Here is a 23,444-nt window from a genome sequence, read left to right on the forward strand (position 1 = left end):
ACAGAAAAAGTTTGCTAATTCCTGTTCTAGACACTGGGAATTCAACATGAGAAAAATAAAAGTTTCTGTGCTTATGAAATTACATTCTAATGGGAAAACAAACAAAAAGAATAAATGAACAAGATCATTTCAGACCTTTGAATGTATTATAAAGACAATGAAACATTTGATGTGATGGATAGTGAAGGTGGTTAATTTAGACAGAGTGGTCAGAGGAGGCCCCTGTGACAGTGAAGCTGAGAGCTGAATGACAAGGAGTCAACCATGAAGCATCTGCAAACAGACGGTCCCAGTCAGAGGGAACAGCAGGTGGTAGGTCTCAGGAACAGGAAAGTGTGGTTGCATCACAAAGAGGTGGGGAAGGTAATAGGAGGTGAGATCAGAGAGGGAACTAGGGTTAGGCAGGGGCCAGCTCACAGAAGGCCTCTTAGAATGTGGGCCTCCCTTTAATATAGCTAAAAGATTTATTTATGAGTTGAGTTTAGGGCAACAATTTATACTAGTTCTAAATTTAGATTTGTACATTTCTGCTTTTATTTCAGAAAAAAAGGGATATAGTTCTTATTTTATATTGTTTTTATAGAGCATGTAGGCCAACGAGATCGTTATGATAGAGACAGAGATCGTGAGCCTTATTTTGATCGTCAGAGTAATGTCATGGCAGATCATCGAGATTTCAAAAGGGATCGGGAGACACATAGAGATCGAGACCGGGATCGTGGTGTTATTGACTATGACCGGGATCGATTTGACAGAGAACGCCGACCTCGAGATGATAGGTATGCTATGAGAAATATCTTTGCCAGGTATGCAAACTACCATATACTTAAGTTCAGCAAAAGTCAGTGTAGTTAAAGGAAATTTAGTAAATGATGTATTTTTCTCATGCGTGTGTGTGTATAATTTGGAGAGGGAAGAGTACCAATTTTCAGGAAACTAGGTGGTTGAGTTTTGTGAGCTTGAATTCCAGAGAGTTAAATGGGAGATGGAGATAGCCAGAAAGGAGAGGAAAGAGTATTGTTAACAAAGTTGTTGTCATTGCTTAATTAATAGGGAAACAATTTATTTTTGCAATTTGTGAGCTCTGTGGATGTGTGTATGCAAGGCAGATCTAAATGGGAAAGCAAAATGAAAACATAAGTATTGACTATGTATAGTAAGTACCCATAGAAAAATTTGGGCAGATAATGGTGTTGCATTATAAGAGACCTCCATATGTTTTTTATTTACCAAAGCACTCCCTGTTAAACCTTCTAGGACTCAGTCATATCGAGACAAAAAAGACCATTCCTCATCCAGAAGAGGGGGATTTGATAGGCCATCCTATGATCGGAAGTCTGACCGACCAGCCTATGAAGGACCGTCCATGTTTGGAGGTAGATTAGTGCCTCGTTAACTATAAAGATGCTGAGAACTGAAAACAACATGAGATGCTTTCCATTGTAGTTATGGATTTAAACTTTCAGAGTAAAATGCACTCACAGATTTCTCAGAGGTGACAACATTATCACCAAAAATAGCCATGTAATTGATGAAATAAAATGTAAATTGCTTTTTTTTTACCTTATTAAAGAAATTTTGGAAGCTAGAAACAAAATCGCTTATAATCCCACCACCTGCCATACCACAACTATTGTAATTTTGTATATTCCCTGTCATTCTCTCTTTACACACACATTAATGAAAGTTGTAATCAAAGTATAAATACAGTTTCTTTGTTGTGCTTGTTCTCATTGATATTGTGTACTATATACATTTTTCCATACATAAACCTATTATATTAATGGCTCTATGATAGTCCATCAAGTGGATGAGATACATGGCTCTTATTTTTGGACATTTAGGTTGCTTTTAGTTTTTCACTGTTACAAATTACACTTAAACTAGAAATTCACACCTACTTATATAAACAAGCTTTCCTAAGCTGGTGACTCGTTCTCAAAATTGTAAAGCAGAAGTTACATACAGATGGACTATAAATCATACTCAGGACTATTCAGGAGTACATGTTATTCTTCTATATTCTGTTGCTTAACTTTTTTCCTAAGTTTAATACAAACAAGGATGAATTCAGTATTTTTCAGAACATTCTTTTTGCCTGAAATCATACCTAAATCTTTTCATTTTCTTGATTTCAATAGATTTACATTATCTTAAACTCTAATTAAGGATAAAAGTAGCCCCCAAATCACCATAAGTTATATTACCTTAGGAGGAGTGGAGAGAGTTAAAATTTTAAATAATTACTGTATAAATAGTAATTTGTTCAACTACTGGAATCCTAGGAGAACGAAGAACTTACCCAGAGGAGAGAATGCCCCTGCCAGCTCCTTCACTAAGCCACCAGCCACCTCCAGCTCCACGGGTTGAGAAGAAACCTGAATCTAAGAATGTGGATGATATTTTGAAACCACCTGGCCGAGAGAGCAGACCTGAGAGAGTAAGTCCTATGTAAATGACTAGTTTTCTTGCAAATTAGAAGCTGATAAGAAATCTTTTTAGTACCCTGAACAGAATTTCTGTACTTTTGTGACATAGTATTTTTTTTAATTTTTAAGAATATTTTATTTTATTTTATTAAAGTATAGTTGATTTGCGATGTTGTGTTAATTTCTACTGTATAGCAAGGTGATTCAGCTACACAGATATATACATTCTTTTTCATTTTGGTTTAATCACAGGATATTGAATATATATAGCTCCCTGTGCTATACAGTAGGACCTTGTTATTTATCCATCTGTATATAATAATTTGCATGTGCTAATCCCAAACTCCCAGTCCATCCCCGCCCCCCACCGTGGCAACCACAACGCTGTGCTCTGTGTCTGTGAGTCTGTTTCTGGGTCGTAGTTAAATTCATTTGTGCCATACTTTAGATTCCACATATAAGTGATATCATGGTATTTGTCTTTCTCTTTCTGACTTACTTCACTTAGTGTGATAATCTCTAGGTCCATCCATGTTGCTGCAAATGGCATTATTTCATTCTTTTTATGGCTGAGTAGTATTCCATTGTGTATATGTACCACATCTTCTTTATCCATTCATCTGTTGATGGACATTTAGGTTGTTTCCATGTGTGATGTAGTATTAATATCAGATTCAAGGCATCTCCAAATCATCATAAAATCTCATAAACTGCCTACCCTATAGAATCTAAGAAATTAGAGCTTAACTGCTTGGCAGAAAAAAATGTTGAAAATTTTAGAAAATAATTCATAAGAACTCAATTAATTGCAATTTGAAGAAGGGAAAAGAGGATTTGGTTTTATGGTACGTGGAACTAAAAGAGGGAGAATTAGGAGACTTGATTAGTTTAGACATATTTTCCTCCATATGTATACATTCTTAAATTTATCTTATATTGCAAAATAATCAGATTCCATTTAAATAAAATGGTTCCATTTAAATAAAATGGGAGATTTCCATCAGAAGTTTGACTCTGTATATGTATGTATGTCACTGTTTTAAAGTCTATTTCATGTATTATTAGTATAGTTACTCCAGCTTTCCTGTGGCTGTTGATATATCTTTTTCCATCCTTTTAATTTCAATCTATTTGTGTCTTTCAATGACACAAAGTATGTTTCCTATAGACAGCATATAGTTGGATCATGCTTTTTTATGCAGTCTGATAATTTTTGCCTTTTAATTGGATTGTTTAAATCCATTCACGTGTAATGTTATTATTGATATAGATGGCTTAAGTTCCCTGGTGGTCTAGTGGTTAGGATTCTGCGCTTTGACTGCTGTGGCCAGAGTTCAATCCCTGGTCGGGGAACTGAGATCCCGGAAACCACACAGTGCTGCCAAAAAAAAAAAAAGGAAGACATAGATGGCTTAATTCCATTCTTGGATTGTTCAGTTGTATTGAAATACAATTGAATTTTTCATATTGATTGTATATCCTTCAACATTGCTGAACTCATTTATTGGTTCTAATAGATTTTTAGTGGATTCCTTAGGACTTTTCCCATATATAAGGTCATGTAATCTGCAGATGGAGATGGTTTTACTTCTTACTTTACAATGTAAGGCATTGTAAAGGCATACGCCTTTTTTCTTTTTCTTGCCTCATTGCTCTGGCTAGACCTCCAGTACAGTGTTGAATAGATGTGGTGAGAGTGGACATACTTGTTTTATTCCTGATCTTAGAAAGAAAACTTTCAGTCTTTCACCATTAAGTACTATGTTAGTTGTGGGTTTTCATTAGATGTCCTTTATCAAGTTCAGGAGGTTCCCTTCCATTCCTAGTTCGTTGAATGTTTTTATCATGAAAGGATGTTGGATTTTGTTAAATGCTTTTTCTGCATTGAGATTTTTTTGTTTTTTATTGTATTGATATAATGTATTACATTAACTGATTTTCAGATATTAATTTGAATCTCTGGGATAAACCCTACTTGGTCATGTTGTGTACTTCTTTTTATATGTTGCTAGATTCAATATGGTAGTATTTTGTTGAGAATTTTTGTATCCATAATCCTAAGAGATATCTGTAATTTTCTTGTGATGTCTTTGTCTGGTTTTGGTATCAGATTATATGCTTGATTTGAAATGCTGGCCTCATAAAATAAGTTGGGAATTGTTCCTTCCTCTTCTATTTTTTGGAAGAGTTTGTGAAGAGTTGGTATTCTTTTTTTTTTTTTTTTTTTTTTTTTGCGGTACGCGGGCCTCTCACTGCTGTGGCCTCTCCCGTTGCGGAGCACAGGCTCCGGACGCGCAGACTCAGCAGCCATGGCTCACGGGCCCAGCCACTCCGCGGCATGTGGGATCCTCCCGGACCGGGGCATGAACCCGTGTCCCCTGCATTGGCAGGCGGACCCTCAACTACTGTGCCACCAGGGAAGCCCGAGAGTTGGTATTCTTTAAAGGTTTGTTAGGATTCGGTGAAGAAGCCATCAGGGCCTGGGCTTTTCTTTTTTGGCAGTTTTTTGACTACTAATTAAATCTCTTCACTTGTCATAGGTCTATTCAGGTTATCTATTTCTTCTTGAGTCAGTTTCAGTAGGCTGTGTCTTTCTAGGAATTTGTCCATTTCATTTAAGTTATCTAATTTGTTGGTATACAGTTGTTCATAGTATTCCTTTTAAAATTTCTGTAAGGTTGGCAGTCATGTCCCCTCTTTTTTTTCTGATTCTAGTAATTTGAATTTTCTCTCTTTTTTCTTAGTCTAGCTAAAGGTTTGTCAATTTTGTTGCTCTTTTCAAAGAGCTAGCTTTTGGTTCCATTGATTTTTCTTTGTTTTTCGATTCTCTATTTTATTAACTTCTGGTCTAATATTACTATTTCCTTCCTTCTGCTTGCTTTCGGTTTAGTTTGTTCTTCCACTGTCTTATGTTGTGTCTTCATTTTTGTTTATCTCAAAGTATTTTCTGATTTTTCTTTTGACTTCTTCTTTGACCCATTGGTTACTTAGGAGTATGGTACTTTCTACATACTTGTGAATTTCCCAAATTTTTAATTTTACTCCATTGTGGTCAGAGACATGCTTTGTATTATTCCTGTGCTCTCAAATGTATTAAGGTTTGTTTCATGGCCTATCATATGGTCTGTCCTGGAGAATGATAGGTCATTGTTAACTCTAAGATCTCACTGTGAAATAAAATCTTCTCTGGGTGATTTTTTTTTTCGTTGTGTTTCAGATTGTTGTTATAATGAGAGGATTGCCTGGCAGTGGAAAGACACATGTTGCGAAACTTATTCGAGTGAGTATGGGAAAGTGAAAGAATCAGTTGCTTTTGTTAGCTACTTGCCTTCTTAGCAAGTAATATGATATTGATACAGCTATTTCCCATTTGATCCATTCTAGTTGGCCCATCTGGTAGATGCTATCTCATAAAGTTTGATCTGCTTAGGCAGATACTTTGCCCCTGCTTGATTTGAAACTACAAGAAGATTGCGTGGTATTTAGCCACAAGAAAAACTTTGTGCACATTTATTAACTTATTCCATAAATTCTCTTTAACTTTCTTGAATATGTGATTCTTAGGATAAGGAGGTAGAATTTGGAGGACCTGCACCTAGAGTTCTAAGCCTGGATGATTACTTCATCGCTGAAGTGGAAAAAGAAGAAAAAGATCCAGATTCTGGAAAGAAAGTGAAAAAAAAGGTATGGTATATTCCTCTCAGATTACATCCTGATTCATAAATAGCATTGAAAGGAAAACATGTTCAGAGAGAAATGTGGCTTTTTTGAACACAAACTTTAGTACTCAGGTGTGAAGGAAAGACTAGAAAGTTGTCTCTATCCAAATGCTAACGAGGGAAGAGATTTAAGATGATTCTTTGCTTTTGCTAACTCCATATCTCTTTTGGGGGATCTTAGGTGATGGAATATGAATATGAAGCTGAGATGGAGGAAACCTACCGCACCAGCATGTTCAAAACTTTCAAAAAGACTCTGGATGATGGCTTTTTCCCTTTCATCATCCTGGATGCCATCAATGACAGAGTTAGACATTTTGACCAGTTTTGGAGTGCAGCAAAAACCAAGGGATTTGAGGTATAGATTTAAAAGAACTTTAGAGTACTTTATGTTATCATGTTAGTGCTGCATTTGTTTGCCTAATCATTATTCATTCTTTCTTAGGTGTATTTGGCTGAAATGAGTGCAGATAACCAGACTTGTAGCAAGAGGAATATTCATGGAAGAAAGCTTAAAGAAATAAATAAGGTGATTTTTTTGAAGCACAGAGGGTGTAATATTCTAAACTTCATTTTGCCTGTTTCATCACTGTTGTCTGGAAATTCTTATTTATCCCCTTTACTTTCAAAATATATTTTCTACCTGCTTTAGTAAATGTTTCTTACCCTTTGTATCTAAGGGTACGAGGTGTCCTAGCTCTTCCTGGAACTAGCCTGTTAGACTTCACAGTATTAGTTAAATTTGTCTTGGATATTCTCTTGGTCTGTCTTTGAGTAGTCTCCAGAGATAACTTGACCTCCTGAATCTCTCAATTAGATGGCTGATCACTGGGAAACTGCACCTCGTCATATGATGCGTCTGGACATTCGTTCTTTGCTGCAGGATGCTGCTATTGAAGAGGTGAGCGTCCTTTGGCTCGAAAGCAGTGCAAAAGCGACCTCTTCTTCCACCTCTTTTTATTTTGAAAAAAATATAAATTACAGAAAATTGCACGTATAGTATTGCTTTGGCCAGAAAGTTCGTTTGGGGTTTTCCATAATGGAAAAACCTAATAAACTTTTTGGCCAACCCAATATAAGAACACCTGCATGACTTTCATTGAGATTCACCAGTTGTTAATATTTTGTCTCATTTTTCTCTATTTAGATTTCTTCTATTTCTTCTTCCTCTTCTTCTTGTTACTACTACTACTGCTACTGCTACTACTACTACTACTACTATTCCTCTTACTGTGGAACCATTTGAGAGTTAAAATGCAGACTTCATAAACCCTTTAGCCCTAAATATTTCAGTAGATATCTCCCAAGAACAAGGGCATTCTCTTACAAATCTAGAAGACTCAATTATCAAACTTAAGAAATTTCACATTGATAAGATACTATATTAGGTAATATAAATTTCCTGAATTCTTTCATATAGAGTCCATATTCATATTTTACCAGTTGTTCCCATACTGTACTTTATAAGAATTTCTTAAAATCCAGGATCCAGTCCTTTAATACAAAAAATGGTTTCTCAGCTATGTCATTGTCATGAAAGACAAAAAAATTTTGAAGAGTATAGGCCACTTAGCTGTTTTGTAGAATGCCCCTCAATTTGGGTTTGTTATGATTAGCTTTATGTTAAACATTAGCAGGAATGCTACATAAGTGACATTGTGTTCTCACTGCATCATATCAGGGGTCATATGATGTCATCTTATTTCATTATTGGTGATTTAAGTGTTGATCACTTGGTTCAGGTGATATCCATCAAATTTTTCTGCATTTTTCTCTTCCTAATAAGTAATCTGTAGGGAGATACTTTGAAACTGTTAATGTCCTGTTCCCCGACAGATCTTCACAGATTGCGAATTCTTGTCTAAATCAATTACTAGTTTGAAATAAATAAATCTTTATTATGGAAAAGGAGAGATTTTTCTCTTTTAATCAGTTATATACTTCTGTATTATTTGACCTCTTCCTGTGAATGAGAGTTATCTGTACTCAATGTTGTCACTGTATTTTTATGTGTTTTTACCTCCCATGCCACTCCTCATGCATTTCCTCTGGCTTCTGCCCCAGCCATTCTCTAGAGACTCTCTCACCAAAGATTTCCATGGCAATGGACAATTCTCACTTCTCTTGCTTAATTTTGCAGCCACATATGACATGGTTGACCATGTCCACCTTCTTGAAACCATTTTTCTCTCAGCTTCTGTGAGTCTACCTTCTCCTGGTTTTCCCCTTGCATCTCTGGCCATCCCTTTTCAGTCTCCTTTGCTGGCTTCTCTTGCTACACAGTCCTTAAATGCTGGAGTTCTTTAGGGCTCTATCCTAGGCTCTATTTTCAATCTGCACATTCTGTATAGATAATCAGGCTTTTTCGTACCTTGGATTGCCACTTCTATGCCCTTAATATTAAATTATAAAGGCTGGAATGAATTTTATCAATATCTTAACAGTAATTATATCTGTGTGGAGGGGTTATGGGTGATTTTTATAATTCTACCATTATTTTCCAAATTCTCTACCAAAACATATGTATTATCTTAGTATACCTCAAACTCAACCTATTCAATATGTAAATCATCCAAACCTGTTCCTCTTCTCACATTCTCTATTTTAGTAATTAGATCCATCAATCCACTTGGTTGCTGAAACCCTGACTCTCTACTCTCCATTATCTTTGACTCTTTACTTTCCCCTTGTACCAGTGTTTGATTCTATCCCTCCACCATGTAGTCAGTCTACAAGTTTTGTCAGTTTTACGTTATAAATACTCCTCTAATTTATCTACTCTCTATTTGCATTGCTGCTGTTCTGGGCCAAGCTATTATCATCTGACTTTTCACTATACCCTTTCTTACATTTTGAAATTTGAATCATACCTGTTTTACTTGATTGAAAAAATACTTGCTAAAGGTTTTAAAAAGAAATCCTAGTAATCAATTGTCATTCAAAACATATAACCATCAATTTAGATCATTATACTCAACTTCATAGAGAACTACAAAGATGGATATCCCAGGAAAATGAAAAGCAGGAATATCATCCTGTCTGTCAGTTCTGTTTCAAAGTTTAGGGTGTTAGAAATTACTTAGCGTGTAACAGCAAGTCTGTGTGTCTTGCTCTGGGCAACTGTGCTCATTTCATATCTCAGTGAGGGACTCAACATTTTCCTAAATGTTAACTCAGTCTTTTTGTGTGTGATTATTGCGGTATTGTAGGTGGAGATGGAAGATTTTGATGCAAATATTGAAGAACAGAAGGATGAAAAGAAAGATGCAGAGGAAGAGGAAAGCGAACTGGTAGGAGACAGAACAACCACTTTGAACAAAGTGTCTCTTTATTAAAATTCTTAAGGGTTTAAATTCAGCTCTGTGATCAGATGACTACTTGTTGATATGCACCTTAATGGTAAAAGTTTCCATAATCATCTTCAAGGAGACTTTTGGATACTTTTTGTTTTTCCCCTGACCAAAGGAAAAGAACCCTCTACTGTGTTGTTACAAGACAATTTTTAGAATGCTAAGAAACTTACCCTTGTACTCACTCATCTATTTGTGGGTGGCTCTAGGGGAATACACTTTTTAAGAAAATCGATTACATTTGAAAGGGTATTCTTACATTCCAGCAGATATGTGGTACAGCCTACCCAATGTATGCATAATTGTCTCTTCTTCGCTATAAGAGCTCAAAATTGATTTTCTATAAACTGAGGCAGAAGAACTTATTGAATGAGGAGGCAGAGGGTTGCCACTGACTGCTGGATTTGTTCTTCCGCATTTTATCCTATTAAGTGATGGGGAAAATGATTTGACTGTGTAGGCAATGCATTTTGCTTAGGCTGATTAAAGGCTTACGTAGTGCGAATTCAAAGATCCCGTGTACCTACTGTAAATGCTTTTGATCACACCTCTGTAGTGATGTCTGCCTTACCCTGTCATTCAAGAATATGCGACCTATAGACTTACGTTATTTTCAGTGTTTGCTAATGGGGTACAGAGTTTAGCAGTGCCTTGGAATAGTGTTGCTTTCTAAACTCAAAATATTATTTGTTTTATTTAATACTTCAGCCCTTGCTAAAGCTGCTTTTCATATTCTTCTGAAAATGTGCAAAGCGAGAACCCTGATTCCTAACCCCTAGAGAATACATTCTCTCTAAGGAGTGGTCCCATCAACCCATGTGTGTTATAGAGGACTCTGAATAGAAACTGTGTGTTTGCATAGAGATGGTGTCAATCTCTACATTCCTAGATTTCATATGTGGATTAAAAAATAAGCTTTAAAGTTAATGGCATTTGAGTCTCCTATGTTTTTTTTTTCTTTAAACAAAGTATTTTTATTAATTAGGTTGTATTTTGACATACATGATCTAAGATGTAGGCAGGAAATTCACGTAAAGGTCCACGCTGTCCTGGAATATGGCTAATGACCAGTTAAGCTACTTGCAGCGTGCGTACTAGCAATCGATCATGTGAGAAGTCTCTAATGTTAGCTTTCTGAAGCTCTGTCTTCCCTTTGTGGAGATTTCAGTTCAGCATATGGTTCATAACATCTGACTTGCTTAGGTGTAGGTCAAAACTTGGAACTTTTAATTGAATGTACTATTATTTTTAAAAGTGAAACACACTGTAATACTATATTTTTTCATCAGAAACATGGGAATGAAGCCTTAGAACTCTACCCTGCTGAGCTATCTCTTTTATTTCCAAGTAGCCTAAGATTTCAAACAGTGAGAAGATGATTTTAAGTTTTAAGGAAGAAAAAGGTGGTTCCAGCAGGGGGAAATTAATGTACTCATTTTGCTTATCTTTATGTTATAAAACTTCTCTTAACCTTCTTTCAAAATGCAGAATCGACATCTTCTACTATTGGGTTCTATCCCAAGAGTAAAAGATTCTTGGAGAATTGACCTTTGGAAAGGGTTAAGAGCAAGTCTTGTGTCATTCAGACCATTTTAATGGAATTTTCACTGAACTTTACATTTTCTACTCTGTACTGATTACTATAGCTGGGTGAAATCCAAACTTTTCTTGGTTAAGAGACTCCTTTGGGGGGGGATCATTGGTATGATATTTTGTCTTCTTTAGTGCTTCAGTGAACCTCATAGATCTGACTCAGAATTTATAAATATATTATTCTAGTGATGTTTAAGGTTTTCAGATGATTTTTTGAGGTACAACTGTGCAAATTCCATCAGTACTAAACTTTTAGCACCATCATTTCAGCCTTTGTCTTGGTTTGTTCTAAACATGTATTTGGAAAGGATGGTATAATTTATAATCTGAAATACTACCTAATTAGTTGAAATTGACTTATTAGTCTGGCTTAAAGACTAGAAATGTATAAAACATGTAGATTTCCTGGAAGAATGATGATGCTCTAGTACACTCTTACACAGAAGCTATTGTCCTGAAATGTTCAACATACTTTCCAACTTTACCTGTGTGTCAGTCTGTTCTATGAACTTGAACATTCCCAATAGTAGAAAGATATATGGATTCTTAAAAGAAGATGCTGACACCTTTGATGAATCTGTCCTATATAATAAGTCCTAATATTAAAGTTCTGTATGTCAAGACCTAATAGAGAACAGAGTCAAAATGAAGGAAAGGGGGAATCAGTGAATTATGTGGAAAAAGCATACACTTGCTAGGTGAATAAACCGAAAGGCTTACTACATAGCTAAATAGGTACACTGTGAAATTTGAAAATCTTATGTAGGACTTCGTTTGAAATAAACCACCCAGTTATTTTATTAAATAAGATATAAATTGCCTGTGGAGATTTCTGGGTTTTCATGTAATAGAAAGATGTAATTTTTGAAAAGACATCAGAAATAATAATCTAGTTTCCAACTGATGAAAAAGTAATGCTCTGAAATTGATTCAGTAAAATTAGTCTTTGTAAGATCTAACTGGTAAATGGATTGAGTCATTTTAAAATGAAGTTGAACTTCATAATTGTGTTCAGTGATACCAAGTTTTCTCCCTTCTTTTGAGTATCTAAAAGTACACTGGAATATAAAGTAACTGTCTTAAAGAACACTCTTTGGACCTCATGGCTACTATCACTTGATAATAGCAGTTGTATTTAGAAAATAACCTAGCTAGTATTATAAATTCTCTGCTACTCTGAATGATATTAATTGAGCACAGTAACTACCATACATTCTTACCATATTGGCTATATAGCTGTTGTTCAGACTACAGTTGTGTGTCCTGAACTGTAGTTGCCGCCAAGCGCCTTCATGATACTATTCTAAAGTGACCATTCTGAAATCTGGGCAGTGAAGTTTGGTGAACTTGGTAATTCAGTTTCTTCAAAGATAATGAAACTGTGTTTTCCCTCAGGATATATTTATAAATAGTGAGTGGAAACTGAATCCATTCCCAGTTTTAATGCTTTTCCAATTCAAAAGTGATGTGCATGTATGTGTCTCTTTCTAACCCTTCGAGCTTCTCTCTGTGTACGATTTAGGGTTACATTCCGAAAAGCAAATGGGAGATGGACACATCTGAGGCAAAGCTAGGTGGGTATTTCCTTTTTCCTGTTTTTATATGTGATACCTGATGGTAATGGTCATAGATCTTTCTGCTATAAGAAGAACAAATTTCCCAAAATTTCTGCTTAAATGAAGATTTTTGGCCTACCGTATTACATCCTCAGTCTATTTTGTTGGCTTTCATTTATGTCTTGTGACAGAGTGAAAGAAGAGTATTTTAAAAGAACTACCTTCGGTACCACTTAAAGTTTTTAGAGTAAATGGAAATATGTGATAAATTTAGTAATAAAACACTGTCGCTTCTAAAATCCATTCATTTATATTAATCAGAAATGTTGGTGTAGGTGAGATTTCTACTTTTTAAAAAAAATATTTAACTGCAGTCCAAAGTTGAACCTGATTATGAATACTTTGGGTAATAGTGGTAGTAGTAATAATAATAAATATTGAAGTTTAAAAATTAATTAAAAGGCAGTTATTTTCCTTGTATAATAAATTAGAATTTCTGAGTTGGGGAGGTAGATATATAATTCAGGTCTTTGAGGAGCCTGCTTTGTAAGATTCCGTTTAAATTTTCCTCCAGCTTGTCTTTAGTGCCAGATTACAAGGTAGACTGGTGAAAATTATTGTCTAAATCAAAAATTGGAGTTGCTTAACGTGAGGTTCTTTGTCAAGCAGAAAATCATACATATCCAATGGATTTTTCCCCAATATTTCACTGTAATATTGCAGAACAATTTTTTTTTACCTCACCTAAAGAGAACCACTTAACATGTTGATTAAGATGTATTAGTAAATAATTTAAGATAATGGTATAAGATTTTTTGAAAAGATGGACCTTACTAATACATGAAGTATGACTGTTGGTCTCTGCATTTCTCCTCCTGGAATTATGCTGGAACTCCAAAGCTGAAGTAACCATAGAAATATATCTTAAATTTATAGAACAAATTTGAGTCATTTAGCTCCTTCACTGTTTGGGGCATATTATCTGTGTTTCTGAAATCAGAGGGATGCACTTTACACACAATTGCATAGGCTATGCTTTTTATTTTGCCCAGCTGATCATGTGAGCCATTGATGACGACCAGGTCCTATGTGAAAAGATAATTCCGTAAACCTTAGTATTACCATATTGTTGCGATAGGTGCTTTGTTGCAAAGTCTAGGATTTTTTTCTAGTGTATGGCATGTGAAAATGATACGTGGTTACTGACATATTCTTGCATTCGTCCTCCCTCTGTGGGAAATCTTAATAATAAACCATCTCCTTCCCTAAACTTTTAAAGTATTCATAAGTGTTTAAATGCAATTAAATATGTAGGAAAGTAACAATCACAAATTACTTTTTTAATAATAATGCTTTAGGTATGTTTATTTTAAGATTAGATTAAATCTGAAGTTCTGTACTTATAGAATAACCTATAAGACTATAAGATCGTTTCCCTATTTTCTGGTTCTCTAAGTAGTGATTATCTTTTGAGGCAAAGAGAAATGGTAATTAAAGAGACATAGGGATTGTAAAATATTTTAGCTAAGCATATAATCTTTAGAGACCTTATGTAATATATTATCTAGGATAATGCTTTTTTTTAACTTGAGCTAGTCCACTTTCTATTTTCCTTTCTAATTTCTAAAGAGAAAGGAAAATGGAATTTAGTTATGATGATTTCAAGATAATATGACATTAATCTTGGTATCAATTTCTGGAAAAAATTCTGGCCTATCTACTATTTGCTTCTCAGAAAATACATTTTATGTAAATTCAGCCCATTTTAAAGGCAGAATGTTAGACAGTGATCCAGAAATAGAACTGTTAAATAAACCATGTCAATTAAAGGCACTGAAGATCTAGTAATGAATCTAGGAAATAAATTCTTACATGTTTGCAGTTGGGTTTTTGTTTGTGACAGTGATGTTTCATATAGTGACTTGCCTCTTGCACCACTGTGTTATCTTGAGAGCTATATCATCTGTAGAGAAAGGCAGATGGAGTGTGAGCATTCCTGAAAGTGCTTGCTTCTTTGAGATTGGCCCATGGAGCCAATTGAGAAAAAGAAGAAGAGCCTAAAACATGAGGCTCTTCATTTGAGAATTAGCCTATTTATGTTGCCTTCCTTATCATAGCAAATTCAATAGATTTGATTAGCAGGTACACTTTATTTTTCTGAGTATTTTACCAACATTTCTTAAATTACTCTTGGTAACATGATTATGCTGGGTGGAAACATACTAAGCTTTAGCAGTGTCATACATTGAGCTAGACAAGCTGAGTCTGTAACTGAGGAATTTTGATTTACAAATGAGTCTGCCAGTGAGAAAATACTTAACCTATAATCTTTCAAAGAGCTGTTAAATCTCATTGTAGAGTCTTGATCTGTGTTCATTAAGTACAGTATACAGTTCAGCCTATGTGTGAGTGTTAAATTGGAAGTGGTGTAATTTTAGAAAAATTCAGAACTGGCCTGAGCTGCATCTGGCATGGGTGTCATGGAGTTGTTGAAGACTGCCTGTGGCCCACCTTCAGTAGCACCTGAATGGCTCCTTTCCAGCTGGGACACAGGCACCCTAATGCAAGGGTGGGTGTTACATGCCACATCAAATGCTGGGATTCAGCATTCAAGCGACTTAAATTCCACTGACATGATTTTGGTTTCTCAAACTGAAAAACCAAAAGAATATTTGAGACTGTTGTCATCCTAATTTAGTCTTCTTCATATCGAGTACTTTTGCTTTTCTCATCTCAGTGTCATTTGTCTCTGCTTATGAGTTATTGTGTACTGGCCTTCTACATGTCAGGCAGTTTCATCTCCACAGTTGGAATGCAATTATTATTTGTATAGGCACGTAACCCTTGTGTGTTCACTGTGATCAAATTTTCAGAAATATCATTTATGTCTAGAAAATAGATAGATATATCTAAAATTTTTTTTTCTGTTGTGCTGTAATAATAATATATACTGTTCTGAAGATGTGGTAAAATTCTGTGACCTGCCAAGTTGTATATTTATACTTTCATCTTCATCTTAAAACTTCACCTTTTGAAATTCAGACCTCTGAAAATCATTAGTATGAGTGTGTTGGACACCAGTCATCTTCTGTAACTAACAAATACCCCAGATTCCTCTTCCTTCACCTTATGCCATACATCTGTGTGTTTGGGTTTCCAGGATGCCATGTGGAAGAGGTATGAACCTTTCTTCAGCCCCAAGAAGGAAACTTTAAACATGTTGTGCACAATAGAATTTCAAATTAAACATTACAAACAAGGGTGTTCAGACTAGAAATACATGCTCTTCTGAACTTCCATGTTGCAAATATGGGACTCCTGGTGTGTAACTCCTGTCATACACCCAGTGTATGAGGAAAAGTTCTTGCAGTTTTCTCACTGCCCTTCTGTATTGCTGCCTGGCCACGTTCTATTCTTAGAATTGAAATATGGAATCTTCCTTTGAAGTATGTTAATGTGGAAGTTGATCTTATTAAGTTTGGAAATCCTTTGAGGTTTATTCAATAAGTGTATTGGAGCTGCCTACTCTTCTGCTAATACTGTACACTGTTGAACTGAGAACAGTTTTACTGTTTATGGGACTTCGTTGGTTTTCTAATACCATGTTCTATGTCCCTGTGCAATCAAGATGTCACTTCTTTAAGATCTTGTATAATATGGCCTGTCATATACTACATGTAGGTTAGAGCCATTTGGTACAGCATGTGATTTACAGAGGAGATTAGAAGACTGTTTCTGTTGAACTCAATCCGTGTTAAAAATTTTCCAAAGTGATATGATAAAAATTTCTTGGGTTTTGTAAAGTGTTGTAGTTTGCCTTGCTGATATTTCAATAATATTGCTTTTATGGGGGAGGAACTTAGGAAATAAAAGCTCTGCCAAGTATGCAAAATCTTACTGGTTTTTGAGGCCTATATGGTATGCACAGTTAGTTGTGTGTATAACTTTTACATTTGAAGCATAAACTCACCTTCCCTCCTGCTTCCATTGTACTTTTCATGTCAAGTTCTCTCCACCATGATGCCTAAAAGGTCTCTATTATATATACACTCTGCACCCTTTATGGACTTAAATGAAGTGTGGTTATTGTGTGTTTCTGAAGTGTTTAGGTTTTCCTTTATTGACCTACTTAATAATAGTATGTTTATAACTACAGATGATCCAAAAATGTAGTGCTTCAATGTAGTGCATACAAATATATATATATGTATATGTATAACTCATAATATTTCACATGTAGAATTCAAAATCAGAATTAACAACCAATAAAAAAACCCACACATTTTCATCGTGTGTTCTTGAAGACACCTAAACTCATATCTAATAATTTCTGAATCAGCAATCCCTGTTCATTTAATTGATTACAGTTTGGGGCTTTTGGAAAGCCTCTCAGATTGAGGATTCAGAAAGAAAATTCAGATCCAGCCACTTTGGCTGACTAGCCCTTAGCCTCAGGATGGTCAACAGCACTTCACAGTATAACCAAAGAAAGTGGTGATTTGTATAATCAACTTATTCATAAACATTCTCATGTGGTCAAAATCCCAAGAAACTGTTAATCTAAAACCTTTCTGAACGTTAGCTTGGCTCATTAAGTTCTTGAACTACCTGCTTTTCATATAATACGATACACACATGGTTGCACATCTAATGGGTGGTGTTAATATTGTGTTAAAGAAAAAAAAGAATGGAAGAAATTGCTTTTAGAAAAACCCAATGTTGCATTTTCATCAGAACATGAGAGCTGAAGTGTTGTGATTTTAGGTGGGGTGGGAGGATAAGGAGGCCAGGAAACAAGTGCCTTCTCTCGTTCTTGTTACTTAAACCAACATAGTAATATAAAGGCTGCCAGTATGAACACCAGATAAACAATGGAAATTGCACAGAACTTGATATTATCTCAGCCAAGAAGATAGTTTGGATCTACAAGTGATGCTGCTCTCAAAAATGCGGATGTGCCCTCTGACAGTGTTCCAGCCTTCTTTTCCCTTGTTTGTGTGTCGTGTGCCAGCTCACACTCGTCCTTAATGCTGCGGCTCTGTGTTTGTCCCTCAGACAAGTTGGATGGCTTGAGAACTGGTACTAAAAGGAAACGTGACTGGGAGGCTATTGCCAGCAGAATGGAGGATTATCTTCAGCTCCCTGATGATTATGACACTCGTGCTTCTGAGCCTGGGAAGAAGAGGGTAAGAGACTGTCAATAACTACCAACAGATAACGGGCCCGTTTAGCATCTGGTTTTAGAAAGTTATAGTTAGATAATCATATGAATGCTGTTTTTTTAGAGTGGTTTGGTTTATACTGTATCATATTACACATTAAAAAAAGAGTCCTTACAAATGATCAGATCAAAATGTACAAGTAACTTAAAAAATGGAGAACAGAACCTCACATGGCTAGCATGTTGTCAACCTTAAAGGAGTTTGGAATGGCTGCTTGTGCCATTTTGTCATGGGGCAAAAGAGCCAGGTGCAAAGTAGAGTATTAAAGAGAATCTATGGGACTTCTTAATGGATTAGATGTAGAGGGTCCAGGATGGATGAAATCAAAGGTGACTCTTCAGGGTTCTGGCCGTAAGCATTCCACGTAGGTGCTGCCGTTTACTGAGTTAGTGAAAAGTAGGGGAGACGTAAGTTTGGGAGTGAAAAATCAGAAGTTCAGGGAGGTACCAGTTAAGTTAGAAATGATAATAGGACTCAGGTCTCCAAAATTTAGAAGTTCAGATAGAGGTAAATGTTTTAAGAAGTAAAGAATAGTCCATTGTTAAATGATACAGGGAAGACAAGTAAATTGAGAAAAGAGAAATAGCCATTGGATTTGGCAACATGGAGATTGTTGATGTTTGATCAAAAAAAAAAAAGTCAAGCTTTCTTAGAGAGTTGAAGGACAGAAGCCAATTTGGAGATGGTAGAAGAATAGGAAATGAGGAAGTGCAGAACAGCAAATGCAGATAACTTTTTGAAGAATCTTTGCTATGATAGGGGGCAGAGTAATGAAGCCAGGATGTTGGGTAAGTCTTCCATGTAGATGTCAAGTTCAATAAAAGTGATAATTGTGTATATCCTTTAAAACAAAATAAAGTAAGAGGGATCATATTACATATGATTTGCATAAACCTGTTCCAGCTAGTCTGTCTTGATCTTTCTATTTAAATATATACAAACCTACAGTTCTTTTTATTTATTTATTTATTTATTTATTTTTGGCTGCACCACGCAGCTTACAAGATCTTAGTTTCCTGCCAGGGAATTCCCTACCGTTCTTCTTAAATGCCTGCCTAGTGTGCCATTGTTTGGCTGAATAATCAGTTATTTATCCAGTCCCTTATCGGTGGATGCTTATGCTGTTTTCATTTTATTGCTAATATAATACTCTGGTGAAAGTCATATGCATACATCTTGGCATCTTTTTTTTTTTTTTTTTTTGCGGTACGTGGGCCTCTCACTGTTGTGGCCTCTCCCGTTGTGGAGCACAGGCTCCGGATGCACAGGCTCAGCGGCCATGGCTCACGGGCCCAGCCGCTCTGCGGCATGTGGGATCTTCCCGGACCAGGGCACGAACCCGTGTCCCCTGCATTGGCAGGCGGACTCTCAACCACTGCGCCACCAGGGAAGCCCTTGGCATCTTTTTGACAGTATATCTCTAGGGAATATTTTTAGCCTTAAAGCTGCAAGCTCATAGAATATGATTTATCATTCTGACAGATATTGTGAGATTGTTTTCCAAAAAGGTTGCACCTATTTATACACCCACATGTAAGGAAATGCCTGTTTTTCCACACTTGCACCAGCAGTGCTGTTATTGAACTTTTTAACTTTTGACAATCTAATAGGTGAAAAAAAAAATGGTATCTCATTTTTCATTTCTCTAAGTAAGACTGAAGTTAATAATAATTTCTTTATCATTACACATCACTTCTTTTTTATGAATTCCCTTAGTAATTCAATATTAAAAGGATATTTATTGTAAGAGAATAAAAATGCCAGTAAAACTTCATTACAGTGGATACCGTTACAAAGGACTCCAGGTTTCAAAGCTCTTTCAAATATTGCAGGGGCTTCCCTGGTGGCACAGTGGTTGGGGGTCCGCCTGCCGATGCAGGGGACGCGGGTTCGTGCCCTGATCCGGGAGGGTCCCTCGTGCAGCGGAGCGACTGGGCCCATGGGCCATGGCCGCTGGGCCTGCGCGTCTGGAGCCTATGCTCCGCGGCGGGAGGGGCCACAACGGTGAGACACCCGCGTACCGCAAAAAAGAAAAAAAAAATATTGCAGACAGTCCTTAGACCTGCCCTTGTCTGTGTCTTGAGACCTGGTTAGTGGCCTTCCGTATATGCCCAGCTCCACGCAGGGACTACTTGTCTTGATACCTCTTATTCCAGTTTTAAGGTTGGGGCAACAGAAAAGTAGAAATAGCTCTTCCTTGGGCATAATAATTTGGTGTAACAGTGAGTAATTCCAAATGAGAAATATTTTTCTCTAGTTCATTTTTAGTCAGGTAACTTATTACTCTCTTCAATCAGGAGTATGTGATCCCATGTAATTTACTTTGTAAGCTGGCTGGACAAAGAGCATGAGCGGTACACAGCCTAATTCTTGTGGCTCCTCTTTTCACTCTCCTCCCTGCCTCCCACCCTCATTTCAAATAGCTTATTTTTTTTTTGAGGAGATAGTAATTTTTTTAACATTTTTATTGGAGTAGAATTGCTTTACAGTGGTGTGTTAGTTTCTACTTTATATCAAAGTGAATCAGCTTCAAATAGTTTTTAACACTCAAACCACTTACCAAAATCAACATCAGAGCACAAGGAAATCCTACAGGTAGCAAGGAATGCAGGACTCATTACTCATTCCTTTCCTGGGGTCTCTTTTTTTTTTTTTTTTTTTTTTTTGCAGTACGTGGGCCTCTAACTGTTGTGGCCCCTCCCATTGCGGGGCACAGGCTCCAGATGGGCAGGCTCAGCGGCCATGGCTCACAGGCCCAGCTGCTCCACGGCATGTGGGATCCTCCCAGACCGGGGCACAAACCCGTGTCCCCTGCATCGGCAGGCGGACTCCCAACCACTGCGCCACCAGGGAAGCCCTCCTGGGGTCTCTTGATTTCTATAATTCAGCTTTCTATAAATATTGGGCAGGTTTCTGGGATTAATTTACACTGTAACACAAAGGTAGTTCTGTAGAGTTGATCATATTCGAATTTTACCAAAATGGCTAGGTTTTAAAATATAATTTATTTTTTTAAATTTCCACTTGCTTAGTTGGGTATAAAATGGACTTTAATTTGTGTTTCTTTGATAACTGGAAAAGTGAACATTTCTCTTGTTTGCTGAACTCACACATTTCAGAAATATTTTTGGTGACAACGGGTAAAATATATGTATCTGAAACTTTTGAGTACTGGTCAAGAGTTTTCTTTATTATAACTTTTTTGTCTTTTTACAGTTAAGATAAATGGCAAAAACTTGTGATTGTAAATCTCAATAAAAGTACCTCTAGGAAGATTACGAGGGACATTGACATTTAAGAAGCTATTTCTAGTTGAAAGTCATAATTTTGCTCCATATATTTTGAGTGTTTTGGGTAATTATTCATTCCTTCTACAGCGTTGTATGTCTGTGTGTCAGGTCTGTGCAATTGGAGGCCACTTAAGGAGTGGACCTCCACTGGAGGAGCCCAACATGTAAATAAATAATGTTGATATAGCATCCGTTTTAAAGACAGAATTTAAACTACAGATTTAAAAATTAGCTGTTAGTTTACTCAGGGCAAGATTGATTAGTGTGTTTAACTCTGTGCTAAGGAAGTACTGTGGACTGGTTACCGTTTCTTTGTTCAGTGGCCACAATCCATCTGTCCGTCCGTCCATCCATTCTTCATTCCCCTTAACCATAGTCATCTTTTGCTAAAATGTGTACACTTGATCCCAGGGAGAGCTGAGAGAGGGTGCATGAATCTGTCAAAGTAAATACATCAGCATTAATGGGCAGAAGGCCCAGAGATCTTGGTACACAGAAGCCCACACTGTTTATTAAAATAGCTTTTTACTGAGGCCCATGAAAGAAATTGAGTCATAGGTTTTCTACCCACAAAAAATCTACTTTAAAAAGAGTCAGGAGCTTTCCGGGTAAGATGGCGGAAGAGTAAGACGCGGAGATCACCGTCCTCCCCACGGATACACCAGAAATACAGCTACACGTGGAACAACTCCTACAGAACACCTACTGAACGCTGGCAGAAGACCCCAGACCTCCCAAAAGGCAAGAAACTCCCCACATACCTGGGTAGGGCAAAGCGGAGAGATTTCCGCACAGAGGATCGGTGCCGAGCGGCACTCACCAGCCCGAGAGGCTTGTCTGCTCGCCCCGGCGGCGCTGGAAGCTGAGGCTCGGGCTTCGGTCAGAGCGCAGGGAGAGGACTGGGGCTGGCGGCGAGAACTCAGCCGGAAGGGGGCTAATGAGCCACAGCTAGCTGGCAGGGAGTCCGGGAAAACTCTGGAGCTGCCGAAGAGGCAAGAGACTTTTTCTTCCCTCTTGGTTTCCTGGTGTGCGAGGAGAGGGGATTAAGAGTGCTGCTTAAAGGGGCTCCACAGACGGGCGCGAGTCACGACTGAAAGCGCGGAGCCCAGTGACAGGCGTGGGATGCTGGGGCTGCTGCTGCCGCCGCCAAGAAGCCTGTGTGCGAGCGCAGGTCACTGTCCACACCGCCCTTCCGGGAGCCTGTGCAGCCCGCCACTGCCGGGGTCCCGGGATCCAGGGGCGGCTTCCCTGGGAGAACGCACGGCGCGCGTTGGGCTGGTGCAACGTCACGCCGACCTCTGCCACTGCAGGCTCGCCCCGCACTCCGTGCCCCCCCCTCCCGCCCGGCCTGAGTGAGCCAGAGTCCCCGAAGAGGCTGCTCCTTTAACCCTGTCCTGTCTGAGCAAAGAACAGACGCCCTCCGGCGACCTACACACAGAGGCGGGGCCAAATCCAAAGCTGAGACCCAGGAGCTGTGAGAACAAAGAAGAGAAAGGGAAACCTCTCCCAGCAGCCTCAGAAGCAGCGGATTAAAGCTCCACAATCAACTTGATGTACCCTGCATCTGTGGAATACATGAATGGACAACAAATCATCCCAAATTGAGGAGCCAGGAGTCAGTGCTGTGCCTCTGAGGTGGGAGAGCCAACTTCAGGACACTGGTCCACAAGAGACCTCCCAGCTCCACATAATATCAAACGGCGAAAATCTTCCAGAGATCTCCATCTCAACACCAGCACCCAGCTTCACTCAACGACCAGCAAGCTACAGTGCTGGACACCCTATACCAAACAACTAGCAAGACAGGAACACAATGCCACCCATTAGCAGAGAGGCTGCCTAAAATCATAAAAAGTCCGCAGACACCCCAAAACACACCACCAGACATGGACCTGCCCACCAGAAAGACAAGATCCAGCCTCACCCACCAGAACACAGGCACTAGTCCCCTCCACCAGGAAGCCTACACAACCCACTAAACCAACCTTAGCCACTGGGGACAGACACCAAAAACAACGGGAACTACGAACCTGCAGCCTGCAAAAAGGAGACCCCAAACACAGTAAGATAAGCAAAATGAGAAGACAGAAAAACACACAGCAGGTGAAGGAGCAAGATAAAAACCCACCAGACCTAACAAATGAAGAGGTAATAGGCAGTCTACCTGAAAAAGAATTCAGAATAATGATGGTAAAGATGATCCAAGATTCTATTTCTCAGATCCAAAATCTTGGAAATAGAATAGACAAAATACAAGAAACAGTTAACAAGGACCTAGAAGAACT

The 23,444-nt window shown here is 37.7% G+C and overlaps 1 protein-coding gene across 5 annotated transcripts in view; it reads left to right on the forward strand.

Annotated features, from left to right (window-relative positions):
• The window catches only part of YLPM1 (YLP motif containing 1), an 82,165-nt gene that overhangs the window by 51,140 nt on the left and 7,581 nt on the right, over positions 1–23,444 (forward strand). For 2 of the 5 annotated variants that reach the window (XM_081228617.1, XM_081228619.1), the window contains 11 exons: positions 584–779; positions 1,258–1,376; positions 2,286–2,440; positions 5,647–5,709; positions 5,994–6,113; positions 6,330–6,506; positions 6,594–6,677; positions 6,966–7,049; positions 9,358–9,438; positions 12,614–12,665; positions 17,703–17,833. In XM_081228617.1, coding sequence (XP_081084743.1) covers positions 584–779; positions 1,258–1,376; positions 2,286–2,440; positions 5,647–5,709; positions 5,994–6,113; positions 6,330–6,506; positions 6,594–6,677; positions 6,966–7,049; positions 9,358–9,438; positions 12,614–12,665; positions 17,703–17,833 — 1,262 coding nt within the window. The remainder of the gene's footprint in view (positions 1–583; positions 780–1,257; positions 1,377–2,285; positions 2,441–5,646; positions 5,710–5,993; positions 6,114–6,329; positions 6,507–6,593; positions 6,678–6,965; positions 7,050–9,357; positions 9,439–12,613; positions 12,666–17,702; positions 17,834–23,444) is intronic. The other 3 variants (XM_081228618.1, XM_081228620.1, XR_014015374.1) reach the window with 2 other exon arrangements.

The sequence above is a fragment of the Mesoplodon bidens genome, assembly GCF_964165515.1.
Source record: "Mesoplodon bidens genome assembly, chromosome: 3".
NCBI lineage: Eukaryota > Metazoa > Chordata > Mammalia > Artiodactyla > Ziphiidae > Mesoplodon > Mesoplodon bidens.